Raw genomic sequence first — 15832 nt, 5'->3', positions numbered from 1 at the left:
GAAAAAGGAGTTTTAACAAAATCCAATCACTCTTCTGTATTGTTTTGTAAACACAACCTAGCAACGTGTATTTTATATTTTCAAAAACATTGTTAGTATTCCTGACAGTTTATCAAAAATTCAGTTACCTAAATATTTTTCTAAAATTTGTAATATGGCTTGGAAAATCTTAAAGAAATCCTGTAGTAGAGCTTGACAGTATCAGGTACAGTTTTTTTTTAAAGCTCTTTTGATGCTTCTTCTGAAAACCTCTATTTCAGATCTATATTTTGCGAAAGTCACTCAGTTGTGTCCAACTCTTTGTGACCCCACAGACTATAGTCCATGGAATTCTCCAGGCCAGGATACTGAAGTGGGTAGCCTTTCCCTTCCCCAGGAGATCTTTCCAACCCAGTGATAGAACCCAGGTCTCCCACATTGCAGGCTGATTCTTTCCCAGCTGAGTCACAAGGGAAACCCAATATTTTGTAGCAGGGGTCTTAGAGATAACTGTAAAGAAAAACAGCAACCATCAGTCTGGTCAATGTATAATAGTAATTAATATTATCAGTATGGAGTGGGATAGAATCCCCAGTATAGATATGGTATTATAGTGAGGATATTGACATTTCCCCTTTGATATATGCTGTAAGTATTTGCTATCGTTGCCTCCCAATGAGAAGGTATTTATACTTAGGAACAAACTGTTGGCAATGTGTCCTTTATATGCATGCAAGTATGGTCCACCCAACTTAAAAAGTATAACTGTTAAACATTTACATTGATAACATTTTACCTGGTTAATTTAGGGATGTATAGTTTCTGTTTTTGATTTGTCCTCTTTTTTCAAATATTGCACAATATATACAACAAACAATTGTCACAATTACATATGCCTAATTACAAATGTAAACGAGAGAACAAACCTTAAGTGTTAAATAGGTAATATCTTAATGGCTTCATTATTCAAAATTTGGTGGTCCAGGTTTAGAGAAGGTAATATCAAAAAGAAATCAGGCTATAAATATAATAATATATTTCTAAAGACAAATACTAAAACACTACATATAAGATAGTATTAAATTATGTACTGAATATTTAAGGATTTTTTTTCTGTGGGGGTTTTTGTTTGTTTAAGAACCGAGAGACTTCTATCAGAATTATTCAAGACATCGATGGAAAGCCACGAAAATAGTAATAGATCCTCAGAAAATGTAGGAATATAGCTAAAAGTAATACCTCCCAATTCAGAAAAACCTCTGCACAAAGGGAGTAAAAACAGAAAAGCTTTATTGCTAAATAAGCGTTAAACCAGAATGTGAAGAACATCACAGGCAATTTTGCTAAAGGGATTGCAAAGCAAGGAGAGAAATCGCTCTCTTTTATACAGCTAAATGGATACAATCTGCTCAAAAATTAGTAGACATGGCAATTTGTAATCTTGTAATAATGGAAGTTAGCCCCCTCTCTTTCTGGGAAACAGAGATCCTATTATCTTTGATAGTGTTTCAGAGATGGGGCTAGGGTTGTTGAAAAAATATTCCTGAGTTGGGAGACTGGCTAGATGAATATTTAGCCTTTGATTTTACAAAGATTAAATATTGATGAGACAACGGAATTTTTAGCTTCAGATATAAAAATATGTAAACCTAGTCATTTTGTCATTTTTTTTTACATGTAGGCAACTGCCACACTTTCTTAGTGATCAATGCAAAGAAATAGAGGAAAACAATAGAAAAGGAAAGACAAGAGATCTCAAGAAAATTAGAGATACCAAGAGACATTTCATGCAAAGATGAGCACAATAAAGGACAGAAATGGTATGGACCTAACAGAAGCAGAAGATGTTAAGAAGAGATGGCAAGAATACAAGAACTATACAAAAAAGATCTTCATGACCCAGATAAACACAATAGTGTGATCACTCACCTAGAGCCAGACATCTTGGAATGCAAAGTCAAGTAAGCCTGAGGAAGCATCACTATGAACAACATTCGTGGAGGTGATGGAATTCCAGTTGAGCTATTTCAAATCCTAAAAGAGGATGCTGAGAAAGTGCTGCACTCGATATGTCAGCAAATGTGGAAAACTCAGCAGTGGCCACAGGATTGGAAAAGGTCAGTTTTCATTCCAATCCCAAAGAAAGGCAACACCAAAGAATGTTCAAACTACTGCACAATTGTACTCATCTCTCAAGGCTAGCAATGTAATGCTAAAAATTCTCTGAGCTAGGCTTCAACAGTATGTGTACCATGAACTTCCAGATGTTCAAGCTGGTTTAGAAAAGGCAGAGGAACCAGAGATCAAATTGCCAACATCCACTGGATCATTGAAAAGGCAAGAGAGTTCCAGAAAAACATCTACTTCTGCTTTATTGACTATGCCAAAGCCTTTGTGTGGATCATAACAAACAGTGGAAAATTCTTCAAGAGATGGGAATACCAGACCATCTGACCTGCCCTCTGAGAAATCTGTATGCAGAATAAGAAGCAATAGTTAGAACTGGATATGGAACAACAGACTGGTTCCAAATCGAGAAAGGAGCACATCAATGCTGTATATGGTCACCCTGCTTATTTAACTTATATGCAGAGTACATCATGAGAAATGCTGCACTGGATGAAGCACAAGCTGGAATCAAGATTGTCGGAAGAAATATCAATAGCCTCACATATGCAGATGATACCACCGTTATGGCAGAAAACAAAGAACGAAAGAGCCTCTTGATGAAAGTGGAAGAGAAGCGTGAAAAAGTTGGCTTAAGACTCAACATTCAGAAAACTAAGATCATGGCATCTGGTCCCATCACTTCATGGCAAATAAATGGGCAAACAATGGAAACACTGACAGACTTTATTTCTGGGGGCTCCAAAATTACTGCTGATGAAGACTACAGATGCTCCTTGGAAGAAAAGCTGTGGCCAACCTAGACAGCATATTAAAACGCAGAGATATTACTTTAGCAACAAAGATCAATCTAGTCAAGGCTATGGTTTTTCCAGTAGTCATGTATGGATGTAAGAGCTGGACTATAAAGAAAGCTGAGCACGAAAGAATTGATGCTTTTGAACTGTGTTGTTGGAAAAGACTTGAGAGTCCCTTGGACTGCAAGGAGATCCAACCAGTCCACCCTAAAGGAAATCAGTCCTGAATATTCATTGGAAGGACTGATGCTGAAGCTGAAACTCCAACATTTTGGCCACCTGATGCGAAGAACTGACTCATTGGAAAAGACCCTGATGCTGGGAAATATTGAGGGCAGGAGGAGAAGGGGACGACAGAGGATGAGATGGTTGGATGGCATCACCAAACAAAGTTTGAGTATGTTCTGGGTGTTGGTGATGGACAGGGAAGCCTGGTATACTGCAGTCCATAGGGTCGCAGTCAGACATAACTGAGCGACTGAACTGAACTGAGGCAATCACTCTTTGGAATGTGTGTCTACATTAGTCAAGGTTTCCCCCTTGACCTTGGGTTTCTTTCTATAGCTTCTAAGATTCTAGGAAAATGCTAAGACCTCCTTCAGAGTTTAGGTCTGGATTTCCTAATCGTATTCCTTTCCAATTTATTCCTATTTCAATCCCAATCTTATTCCTTTCCAATTCTGTACCAAGGATCTTTTAAATTCGTTGTTCTGGTTTATAAAGCTGCCTTGTATTTTTTCATTGTAGAGAATATTCCTGTAATACGACTTTGTTTTTGTTGAAATCCTTTTTAATTGCACCCCACCCTCATCAACTGTTCTGCCGGATATTACAGTGAGCCTGTACTTTATCATCCTTCCCCACTAGTGTTAATGACTATTGAACAGTCATGAGGACATACAGAGCTATCACTGTGATCGAACCCTAAGACTCCATGTCTAAACTCGGAGTCTTTCTCTTTCCCTTGGTAGACATTCTCTTGTATCCCAAGAGAAATACCACTAGATCTTAAGCCACATATATTTGGGTGACATTTGCTTCCACTTATGAATGTCTAGGCTATTAGACCAAATATTCCACTGAGTAGGTTACAAAATCCAAAACTATGTTCAAAACATTGCCTGGAAGTGTAAAATTTAACTAAACACTCACAACAAAGGGTGGAAATAGTGCCCTTAAGCGTTTAAAGCATACAGAATAACAGGAGAAAACTCAAAAGCAAAGCATCACAGCTCCTCAAATGAAAAGGTGGGGGCCCTTAAAAGGACCTTTTGTTCAATACCGGGTAACGCGGATACTCAGCCGCCGAAGCCGTAGAGGGTGCGGCCCTGTCGCTTGAGCGCGTAGACCACGTCCATGGCTGTGACAGTCTTGCGCTTGGCGTGCTCGGTGTAAGTGACCGCGTCGCGGATCACGTTCTCCAGGAACACCTTCAGCACCCCGCGAGTCTCCTCATAGATGAGCCCGGAGATGCGCTTCACACCACCACGACGAGCCAGGCGCCGAATGGCAGGCTTTGTAATGCCCTGGATGTTATCACGAAGAACTTTGCGGTGGCGCTTGGCGCCTCCTTTGCCTAGACCTTTCCCGCCTTTGCCGCGACCAGACATCGCAAAAGCCCGGAGAGTCGAAAAAGCCCAACTTCCAGGCCCCGCGATGCCCCTTTATACGTCTGTTGGCGGACCGAACTGAGAACCTGAAGAAAGAAGGAGGCGGGAAGTTACGCCTTAAGTGGGGGAGGGGAATTAGACCAAAAAAAAAAAAAAAAAGGCCTTCTCTGTTCCTTTGTTCTGAGGTGACTCTTTTGTCACCTTGTTTTAAAACTAGCAATTGCTTTTGAATGCGAGCACAAAACAAGAATGTTGTGTAAAATATACAGAGAAGGCAGGTGATAAAGTAATAATTCACAGCTAGTAGCTATTTGGTATTTTGGTGAACAGATAAAAGCACATACTCTTTCAAAGAAAATGTATGCAATGCCATAAATGGCATTTTGGAAACTTCTTGCACTGTTTACATTTTCATCAATTTCCCCTACTTAACGAGAAAGTGTATTTTTAATGCCTGCTTGTTAACCTTATGAATTCTCTTTAATACTTTTAACAAACTCCCCAGTAATCAGTGTTTTGGAAAAAAAATTTTTTTTTTTCCACTTAGTAAAAATTTACTTCACTATACTTGGGTATACTATACTGCCATTTCTAACAAAGTGTACCAGAATATGTCACTCCCAAATATCCTTCTTAAACATATGAATTATAATGAGCTGATGGTTTTGAGAAAAAGCAGGCATAGGAGAAGCTATAAAAACAGAATTTAATACCGAAACCTTCCCTGGTTGCTCAGATGGTAAAGAATCTTTCTGCAATACAGGAGACCTGGGTTGGATCCATGGGTCAAGAAGATCCCCTGAAAAAGGAAATGGCTACCCACTCCAGTATCCTAGCCTGGAGAATCCCATGGACAGAGGAGCCTGGCAGGCTACAGTCCATGAGATCACTAAGAGTCCGACACAACTGAGCAGCTAACACACACACTAAGGGAAATTTACATTTATGTCAGAAATCTCCATTTGTAAGTGTATCTCCTTCTTTGAGCCAGGAAGAGAAAGATATTAATAACTCACAAGAAACTTACCTGAGGAAGGGGCAGGACTTAAATCTGCCACACCTGGTTTACTCTGGGTTTCCTGCTCAATCCCTATAAATGCCACTATCTTCAACATATTTTGTCTTTAGCTGAAGATGATATTTAAAGTAGTGGTTCAGGCCACTTCTGAAGTTCAGAACAGAGGTTCAGTTCCCCTCTGTGTATTCTATGTATACATCAGACATACATGGTTTTAAACTTGTTTTTCTCTTGTAAATCTGTTTCTTGTTACAGGAAGCTCTCAGTCACAGAATGAGTAAAACTAATATATTCATATAAACAATTGAAAGAGCATAGATAAAAGTCTGGGAGTGGAGAAGTTTTTTAAAACCACAAAAACAACTTTGGGGAAAGACATTTTTTGAGAGCCTCAGTAATTTGTATTATTGAAGGCTCCATAATTCTCTGTCCTTAATGCTGGCCCCTGTCCAGAGTCCCTGCCTTCTTCCAAATTGTTGCTATTTAGTCGCTCAATTGTGCAAACATTATTATGACTCCATGGACTATAGCCAGCCAGGCTTCTCTGTCTCTGAGATTTCCCAGACAAGAATACTGGAGTTCGTTGCCATTTCCTTCTGTAGGGGATCTTTTTGACCCAGGGATTGAACCTATGTCTCCTACATTGGCAAGCTGATTCTTTAACATTGAGCCACCAGGAAGACCAAATTACTGGTCCCCCAAATCTCTCAATCTCTTTATTATTCCACCATGTAATTAATATTCATCAATCCTGAATATTCATTGGAAGGACTGATGCTGAAGTTGAAGCTCCAACACTTTGGCCACATGATGCGAAGAAGTGACTTATTGAAAAAGACTCTGATGCTGGGAAAGATTGAAAGTGGGAGGAGAAGGGGACAACAGAGGATGAGATGGTTGGATGGGATCACCGACTCAATGTACATGAGTTTGAGTAGGCTCTGGGAGTTGGTGATGGACAGGGAGGACTGGTGTGCTGCAGTCCATCAGGTCTCAAAGAGTCGGACACGACTGAGCAACTGAAATGACTCACTGAGAGACAGGAGGAAACAAACTACAAGTGTCAGATTTTTGGTTTCCCTGATAGCTCAGTTTGTGAAAAATCCCCCTGCAATGCCGGAGACCTTGGTTCGATTCCTGGGTCAGGAAGATCTCATAGAGAAGGGATAGGCTACCTGCCCTAGTATTCTTGGGCTTCCCCTATGGCTCAGCTGGTAAAGAATCTGCCTGCAGGAGCTCTGGGTTTGTAAGATCCCCTGGAGAAGGGAAAGGCTACCCACTCCAGTATTCTGGCCTGGCACATTCCATCGATTGTATTGTCCAGTTCAATCAGTCAGTCAGTTCAGTTGTTCAGTTGTGTCTGGCTCTTTGCGACCCCGTAGCCTGCAGTACACCAGCCCTCCCTGTCCATCATCAACTCCCAGGGCCTACTCAAACTCATGTCCATTGAGTCGGTGATGCCATCCAACCATCTCATCCTCTGTCATCCCCTTCTATCCTCCCACCTTCAATCTTTCCCAGCATCAGGATCTTTTCCAATGAGTCAGTTCTTTGCATCAGGTGGCCAAAGTATTGGAGTTTCAGCTTCAGCATCAGGCCTTCCAATGAATATTCAGGACTGATTTCCTTTAGGATGGACTGGTTGGATCTCCTTGCAGTCCAAGGGACTCTCAAGAGTCTTTTCCAACACTACAGTTCAAAAGCATCAATTCTTCAGTGCTCAGCTTTCTTTATAGTCCAACTCTCATATCCATACATGACTACTGGTAAAACCATAGCTTTGACTAGATGGACCTTTGTTGGCAAAGTGATATCTGCTTCTTATTATGCTGTCTAGCTTGGTCATAACTTTCCTTCCAAGGAGCAAGTGTCTTTTAATTCCATGTCCATGTATAGTCCATGCGGTCGCAAAGATTCAGACATGACTGAGTGACTTTAAATGTAAATGTAAATTGAGACCCTGTAATCTCAAGACAAACTCTGCTCCTCTCTTAACTATCTAGAATTCAAAATGGGAGTCTTTCCGGGCTTCCCTGGTGGTTCAGATGGTAAAGAATCTGCCTTCAATGCAGGAGACCTGAGTTCCATCCCTGGGTCAGGATTGTCTCCTGGAACAGGAAATGGCTACCCACTCCAGTATTCTTACTCAAAGAACTCTATGGAATGGAAAATCCCATAGACAGAGGAACCTTGTGGGATGCAGTCCATGGGGTCACAAAGAATCAGACATGACTGAGCAACTGATACTTTTACTTTCCCAGAATTATTACCAGAGAAAAATTTTGAGTGACTCAATTGCATGGTAGGGCAAACTAATTATCCAGTATTTGCTTTTTCTCTTATTGTTCTGTGAATTACCCTGTTGTACTTGGAAGCTGTTGTCTAATTCCTTAGCTCAGAATGGGATATAAACTTCATTTTACATTCTTTTTATGAACTTCACACGTGTGGGGTGTTTCCATATGTAGGAAATTCAATTTGATCTTTCTTCTGTTAATCTATCTCATCATATGAATTTGATTATTAGACCTGTAAAAGAACCTTGGAAGGGTAGAGGAAAATTCTTTCTCCCCAATAATACACAAAAAAATGTATGGGAAGATACTGCCCAATACTTGCATAGTAGTCCAGTCTTCAGAGAGGGAAATTAATGGGAAGACCAATGTCAAGAACAAAGTTTAACTAATACTTTTATAAATCTTCTGCCACTCAAACTGAAGTGTACCTCTTATGAAGACTTTGCAGCATAAATTACGGAATTCTTCAGGATCTAATTGAAAGAAATATATAAATTATTTTGGCAAGATTTTTGGAAAGTTGTGTTATCTCGATTTTTAAATGTAAGTTTTATTTTCTTTCTGATTGTGCAGATAGTAAGAACAGTAAGGGCTTTATCCAATGAAATTGGATTAATAGTCCATTACAGTCCATATAATTCTCCAGACCAGAATACTGGAGTGGGTAGCTGTTCCCTTCTCCAGAGGATCTTCCCAACCCAGGAATCAGACTCTTCCTAACACAGGATGGAAGCCAGGTCTCCCATATAGCAGGTGGATTCTTTACCAACTGAGCCACAAGGGTAGCCCAATTTTAAAAGCTCAGTTAATATGTGGAATTATAAGTAATGACATATCACACTTGAATATTTTATTTAAAACACAATTTATATTCATTTATCAACTATTTGATTATAGGTTCATTGATTACCATTAATAATAAAGGCATTATTTTAACAGTGTGATGGTCCTTGTTGTAAGGAATAGAAGTGATACAAGGGTTACTTCTTGCATGATCAACATCAATAACTATAACCACAGCATATTTTATTATTAAAACATGAAGATCTCATAGGCTTTCCTTGCAGCTGTATCATTTATTCTTGAGGGTTCTAGTTCTGAGATAGAGCTGTTTAAAGTTTACAGACTCAAATAATGCAAATGACTTTTTAAGAGGAAAAAACTGAATAATTAGATTCACTGAAATCAGGATTCGATTCTTCCAACATCAAAGAAATTTAAAAAGAAAAAGGATTGTTGTGGTCACTGTTATTTCAAAGAATATTATTTACATGTGATTGCAATTGAGATTTAAACACAGGAAATAAAAATATTTCAGGAGACTCAGAAAACTTATTCCAGTGTACTAGGAATGCGATTGTAATTCCTTTCATTAAAATGTATTCATAATGAAAACTAGATTACCTGGTGTGGAGAATTGAAGGCCCTCTTTAGTTAGTAGGACTTGATCTGAGAGCAGGGTGAGTGATGATAGTGGGGGAAAAGGGGAACAAGAATCACTGACAGCATTAGGACTGTAAGAACCTAGTTTGCTGATTTATCTTATACATGTGATTTACAATGTCTACTTTTGTCTGTTAAGGCACATCTTCCTAATGGATGAATAACTCACGTCTTTTACTTCACCAGCATTGATGTAAACAGCCCACTACAAGCTGTATTCTTTGCCTGAAGCTACTTGAAAACAAGTAATTTACCTTGCTGGGTTACTATCGTATTCTCATTTAGGAGGGTGAGTGGTGTGCCCTAAGATTCAACTGAATTAGGAGGGAAGCTAGGCCTAAGGTTTTGTCTCAGATAGCCATTTTACCCTGTAAAGGAACCACAGAATTTTGCCCTCATAGGTTTAACCTAAAACTTAAAGTCAATTTAGAGACTTTGGGGATAACGACCTACATTTATGTGAGTTAGCAAATTTTGTTATAGATTTCTTAACACCTGGGTATCAGAAACAATGGGAATTTGAAAGTACAGCTCGTTTTGCTGATAAAGTGGGTGGCTCTGAAAAGAGCCTTTTGGTTTTAACAGGTTTGAGTTACAAACAATGCCAGGTTTTTACTTGCCCTTGGCCTTATGGTGGCTCTCGGTCTTCTTGGGCAGCAGTACCGCCTGGATGTTGGGCAGGACACCACCCTGGGCGATAGTGACTTTACCCAGCAGCTTGTTGAGCTCCTCGTCGTTGCGGATGGCCAGCTGCAGGTGACGCGGGATGATGCGTGTCTTCTTGTTGTCCCGGGCCGCGTTGCCCGCCAGCTCCAAGATCTCGGCCGTCAGGTATTCCAGCACCGCCGCCAGATACACCGGGGCCCCGGCTCCGACCCGCTCGGAGTAGTTACCCTTGCGGAGAAGGCGGTGCACTCGGCCCACGGGGAACTGGAGCCCGGCCCGCGAGGAGCGGGTCTTGGCTTTTGCACGAGCTTTGCCTCCTTGCTTGCCACGACCAGACATGACGAAGGCACAACCTCACCAACATAAAGTATGAGTATACAATCAGACCTATCTTATTTATAGTCTTCACTGGGCGCGAAAATAACGGTAGACCATTGGCTAAAGTTGCAGTTTCACCTAACCCAATGAAACCGTGAGTTTGAAATACGCTTGTTTTAATTGGACAAAACTATTATGTGACGTTTCCAGCATCCACCACCAATCAGACGCTTGGCATTACTCACTGCCTCCTTTAAGAAGCTGTGAAGGAAGCGAATTCTTACGGCTTCTCTTTTCTTTCTGTTGCTTTGGGGCTGTTTGGCAGTAAACTCCCCGCCATGCCTGAACCATCTAAGTCCGCTCCGGCCCCGAAGAAGGGTTCTAAGAAGGCGGTGACCAAGGCGCAGAAGAAGGACGGCAAGAAGCGCAAGCGCAGCCGCAAGGAGAGCTACTCCGTGTACGTGTACAAGGTGCTGAAGCAGGTCCACCCGGACACCGGCATCTCGTCCAAGGCCATGGGCATCATGAATTCGTTCGTGAACGATATTTTCGAGCGCATCGCGGGCGAGGCGTCGCGCCTGGCGCATTACAACAAGCGCTCGACCATCACATCCAGGGAGATCCAGACGGCCGTGCGCCTGCTGCTTCCCGGAGAGCTGGCCAAGCACGCCGTGTCTGAGGGCACCAAGGCCGTTACCAAGTACACCAGCTCTAAGTGAGCCGGCCCGCCACGGAGTGATCGGTAAGGCTTGGCCTACAACCCAAAGGCTCTTTTCAGAGCCACTCAGTCTTCTAAAGAGAACTGGCACTCACTTTATTCAGTAGGTGTTTCTTATATGCTGCTAAGTAATAAGTTCCTTTTTTTGTTTTCTCTTAAACTAGAGAAATTTATTTGTCACAGTTCTGGAAGGCAGACGCCCAAGACTGTTAACAGGGGTGGTTTCTGCACAGGCTTCTCTTTGGCTTCCAGGTGGCCATCTTTTCTGTCTTCCCTAGGTATTCTTCCTGTTCACATTTCCTTTGAGCTTGTTAGAAATTGCTTCCTCTGTAATGTAGGTGCTGCAGCAACGCTGGAGACATTTTTATATGTTTATGTCGAGAAAGGTCAGGTTCATTATCAGACAAATTTAGTAAAGAAAACAAAATAGTTTGTCCCAAAGCAAAATCAGCTCTCCTTTACGTTTGAAGTTGGCAAAAGATTTCGTTGACCATGGCTTGTCCCCTGCATCCTTAATTTTAACGTGTGTGTGCCTGAGTAAGGAGTTCCTTGGAACACAGTAAGAAAATTACAAATCGCATTATTCACTTATGTTTGCTTTGTGAAGCGCTGCTGGCTTTCTTCCCCTTTCCCTGAGTTTAAATTTGCCAAGTATTAGTTAAAAAGGCAGAAGCAAACCAAACGGAAGTGAGAATCTAATTAAAGTTAACGCCCTGAGCAGGCTGGTGCCACGTTTTGTCTATAGCCAATCCAGACGCTGCGCGCGCAGTTTGAAATTTACTAACGGTGTCGTTTGTGACTCCGTCCTAACGGAGAGTTCTGGGCCAAGAGGCTTAATGGGAAACTCTGCCATTTTCTCCAAACCCTGGTTTCTTTCTTTTTTTTTTTCCAGTATGTTTCTGGGATTTACTTTTGCTGTATCAATTGGAACAATTTTTTTTTTTTTAAATAGAAGGACTGTTCTCCCATCCTCAAAGGAAGATAAAATTCCATCTCTTCATTTTAGGCCCTTAGGAATGACATATTTAAAACTATTTTGGTCTTTACCCGGAATCAAGGTGGCAATGCTTCCCCCTAAAAGTATGTTATGCTATCAAGTGACCACTTGATACAAAAATGACCATTTGTTCATATTGCATATGAAAATGTATAGGTGACCTAACATTTAATTTGCAATATGCCAAGACATAAATGAGTAGCCATGAAAACTTTCCTAAGACTAAAGTCTAACTATGTGGAAAACTACTCTGAATCTGCTTAAGACCTCACATTCAGAATTAATAGGTATAACCTACATCTTTGGAAACTATTATTTTTTTCCCACTAGGTGATTTATAATTTCAACTTTCTGACTTTGTATATTAGGCATATTAAAAAGTATTTTTAATGTAGGTTTTATTAAAATAGAGACAAAATCTTTCCCAGAGGATTTCCTCGTGCTTAGAATGAAGAAAAATATGCATTAAAGATCTTTTAAAAATGTTTTAATTCTTTATAAATGACTTTATATCCTGTCTGCTTTAATTGTGAAAATAATGCAGAATATAAAATTGAGAGTATAGGCATGGCCTGTTCATGCATAAAATGACAATGTTCACTATAAAGTTACACCTTGATACTAGGAATATGTATATGTGATGTGAATCTGGAGTCGCAACTAAAATATAGGTCAAATATATCAGTGTCTTTTACTAGTTAGTTCTTGTGGAACAGTGTTTTGATAATGTGAGGTGACGTGTTACATGGCAGAGAAGAATGAAGTTATCAGCTCAAGAAGAAAAGAGTCTGATTTGAAAAAAAACTATTTTGGGAAAAGATTAAGAACTTTTAGTGAAAAGAGTAACAGGTCCTTAGCCTTTGAAAATACATTTTTTTTTTAAGTTTGTTATCGCAGTGTTCTAAGTTCTCTAAGGCAGCCAGGCATCACACAAAGCAGTCTAACATAAATCTTGGTCTGGAGATTTCCACCTCTACTCAGGAATCTAAAGTCCATGAAGAGCAACTAATTACAAGTTTGAGACAAAGGAAATCCTGATGGGTATAAAACATGTATGCTGACTCAACACAAGGATGGTCTCCCATGTGTGGAGTAACAATAGAGTTAAGATGAGAGAGGCAAGAAAACCTGAAACTAGTGCTAACTTGAGATTTAAACAGAACAATTACAGTCATCCACTGGAATAGTTTGGCATATAAAAAGCCATGAATCCATGATAATAAGCAATTGGAACAAATACTATATAATGAGCTGAATAAGAAGTTTACATGGTATGTCACACTATTCATATTTTCCCAAGTCTTTGTGCCCTATGTTATGGAGATGAGTTATCTTCCCAGAAGGTGCCTGGCCTTGCATTCTTAAGGTTTTATTGTACTTATATTAGGGGAAACTTAACCTCCTGTGATGCTATAGGATCAAGTCTCAAAAAAGATCTTCCTGAGAATCTCACTGATGCTTTGTTCACTAAAATTTCATTTCAGGAAAGCAAATTGCATTTTAATGATTTCCATTCTTGGAAATCCATCCAAGCTCTAATTCCCAAGGCAGCCTTAAATTATCCTGTGTATCAGCTTCTACGGTAGCCATCCCCAACACTGTGCATTCATGCTCAGTCACTTCAGTCATGGAAATTGGATATATCTCAAAAAAGTACATGCTGTATCTGAGTCAAATCTCTTGAATGTTAGGCATTCCATCTGGCTCTATATTTTTGCAGAGTTCACACCAAAGAGCTTAACACTTAACATTCAACCACCTTCACAAGGATATTTTTATCAAAGCTATCACCTCTGTAATCACATTTTTTTTCCCTGAAACTTTGACTTATGCCTTGTTTTCCAGAACTACATCCATCACTTCGTGATCCTGCTGAAGCCATCAGTGCAATTAAACTCATCAGAGTACTCAGAACAACGTCCACTATGGATTCTTCACTTCTGTCATCCTGACAGTCCTCCGATACATTTTCACTGGATCCAAAATCTTGGTGGAGGAAAATTCCTGAACACTATCCTCACTTCTTAAGGTGGAATGCTTATCTCTTTAGGCTACATGAGACTGTAGCTGTTGCTTCCTTCAAACCTAGTGTTAAATTTTGGCAGTGACCACACCGTGGGACATAGACTTCTAAAAGCCACAAACCATGACTTTGAATAGTTTTCAGTTGTAATTTGATGGAGTTAAGAAATATAGAATACACGTATATGAATACATGTATGTGAATAAATGTATATTAATAAATATACATTTGTCTGTATCATGTGCTGCTGCTCTAATGTTCCAGACTTCAGTCTATCCTATGTAGGAAGGTGAAAGCTTGCAATAGTCCTTTAAGGCCATTCTCATTCCATATCTCTTTTCTAGGTGAACAAACTAATGCACAGAGAAGGGGAGTATTTTGTCTAAATAGCTAGAGGATCAATGATAGAGTCAGTTTTTAAGCCTCATGGTAGTGGCCATCACCGTAAAAATGATGTATTTTGTGGTCATTCTTTCAAAACAAATAAAGAAATGGAGATGGGCCATTTGTATTTGTTTTAATAGTGAAAAAGTTGCCATTCTTTATTTGGGGGAAAAAAAAAAAGTTTATCCTTCTTGTTCCCAAGAACAGAAAAGAAAAAAAAGGGCAGTTTATTATTTTTTTTCTTGGCAAACACTGGTCCAGCTCTCCTTAGAGGGTCCTGTAGCCCTACTCTTACCATCACACAATTAATAACTTTTGCCTTTCCTGTGGGAAACAAGCGTGTATAACAAAGTCTGCCTGTTGATTATAATACTGAAATTAAAAAACAAACAAACAAAACTGAAACCTGTTTCTAACTTTTCCAAAAGACAGTGTTCAAAAATTACAACTTAAATTCATCTAATGCTTGTACATAGACTGTATTTCATCTGTTGGAAATGTGTGTCAATTTGCTGTTATGTCATGCTACCAAGGAGCAGAGAGAAACCTGCCCACTGAAACTTCTGTGTGAGACATGGAATTATATCTCTTATCTGACCATCATTTCTGCCTTGAAGGCGGTAATGAAATTGACAAGAAGTCCCTCCCTGAAGCAGCAGCCCAGCTGGGAAGACCCTTTATATTCATTTTCCTAGAGGGTCAGCAATTCAGATTTCCTCAAGTGAAAGGCTTAAACTTTCACTGTGGATGAGACCTGATTGCTGTTTAATTATTTGCAATGGATGCTAAACATTAACCTATCCTATTCTTAGTTTCTTTTGTCCTCCTCATTCCAAAGGATCAAAACTAGGCCTAGTCCAGGGAAGGGAGTCATAAGGTCCTGATTTCTATGGGCTGTTCTACTTATAGGAAGGCAGCTTCAATGGGCAAAAATCTTCCCCCCTATCAAAATGTAACCATATTTAGGGATAGATGTTATGCTCCGAGCCCGTATCTCCAAACCGGCCGAGAGAGCAAGTCCACCACAGTAATGCAAAAACAAGAAGGGAGTTTATCTCTAGCGCGCTAGGGCTCAAGTCTCATCCCACACAAGGGAATCCGACAAGAGCCGCAAACAAAGGAGTATGGCGGCTTATATACAGGCAGTTCTTTGTCTCAGTTACAGGAGTAGCTGGCGTTACATGATTGGCCAGGCAGGATGAGCGCATATCCTGTCTCTTTCTGGTAAACATGACTCAGGTCCTAGAGACCGTCGTTTGGTCCCTAACATTCCCCCCTGTCCTTAGATCATATAGAGGAATCTTCCTCTCGGTCCTGAGACACAGTTTGATATTGTTGTCGAAGCACAAACAGCTGTACGGTATTTATGCGTTCCTTTACAGAGGCTACAAGTCTATTGATAATGCATGGGCCAAAGGTAAGCATTAGTAAAAGTACTAGCAGGGGTCCTAGCAA

At 40.2% G+C, this 15832-nt stretch overlaps 3 protein-coding genes across 3 annotated transcripts; 1 reads left to right on the top strand and 2 right to left on the bottom strand.

The window, feature by feature from the left end:
• Positions 1 to 3671: 3671 nt before the first annotated feature.
• On the bottom strand, positions 3672 to 4575 carry LOC138425654 (histone H4). Its single transcript, XM_069563783.1, has one exon. It carries the CDS (start codon positions 4511 to 4513, stop codon positions 4202 to 4204), a length of 312 nt encoding a protein of 103 aa, XP_069419884.1. The 5' UTR covers positions 4514 to 4575; the 3' UTR covers positions 3672 to 4201.
• A 4101-nt stretch (positions 4576 to 8676) lies between these two features.
• Positions 8677 to 10276, bottom strand: LOC138425639 (histone H2A type 1-D). Its single transcript, XM_069563766.1, has one exon. The coding sequence runs from the start codon at positions 10274 to 10276 to the stop codon at positions 9884 to 9886; it is 393 nt and encodes a 130-aa protein (XP_069419867.1). The 3' UTR covers positions 8677 to 9883.
• A 25-nt stretch (positions 10277 to 10301) lies between these two features.
• Positions 10302 to 14776, top strand: LOC138425643 (histone H2B type 1-N). Its single transcript, XM_069563772.1, has 2 exons — positions 10302 to 10997; positions 13816 to 14776. Exon 1 carries the CDS (start codon positions 10594 to 10596, stop codon positions 10972 to 10974), a length of 381 nt encoding a protein of 126 aa, XP_069419873.1. The 5' UTR covers positions 10302 to 10593; the 3' UTR covers positions 10975 to 10997; positions 13816 to 14776.
• Positions 14777 to 15832: the final 1056 nt, after the last annotated feature.

Source organism: Ovis canadensis, chromosome 20, assembly GCF_042477335.2.
Source record: "Ovis canadensis isolate MfBH-ARS-UI-01 breed Bighorn chromosome 20, ARS-UI_OviCan_v2, whole genome shotgun sequence".
NCBI lineage: Eukaryota > Metazoa > Chordata > Mammalia > Artiodactyla > Bovidae > Ovis > Ovis canadensis.
Note: the sequence above shows the minus strand (reverse complement) of the source record. Positions and strands in the feature narration are given on the sequence as shown.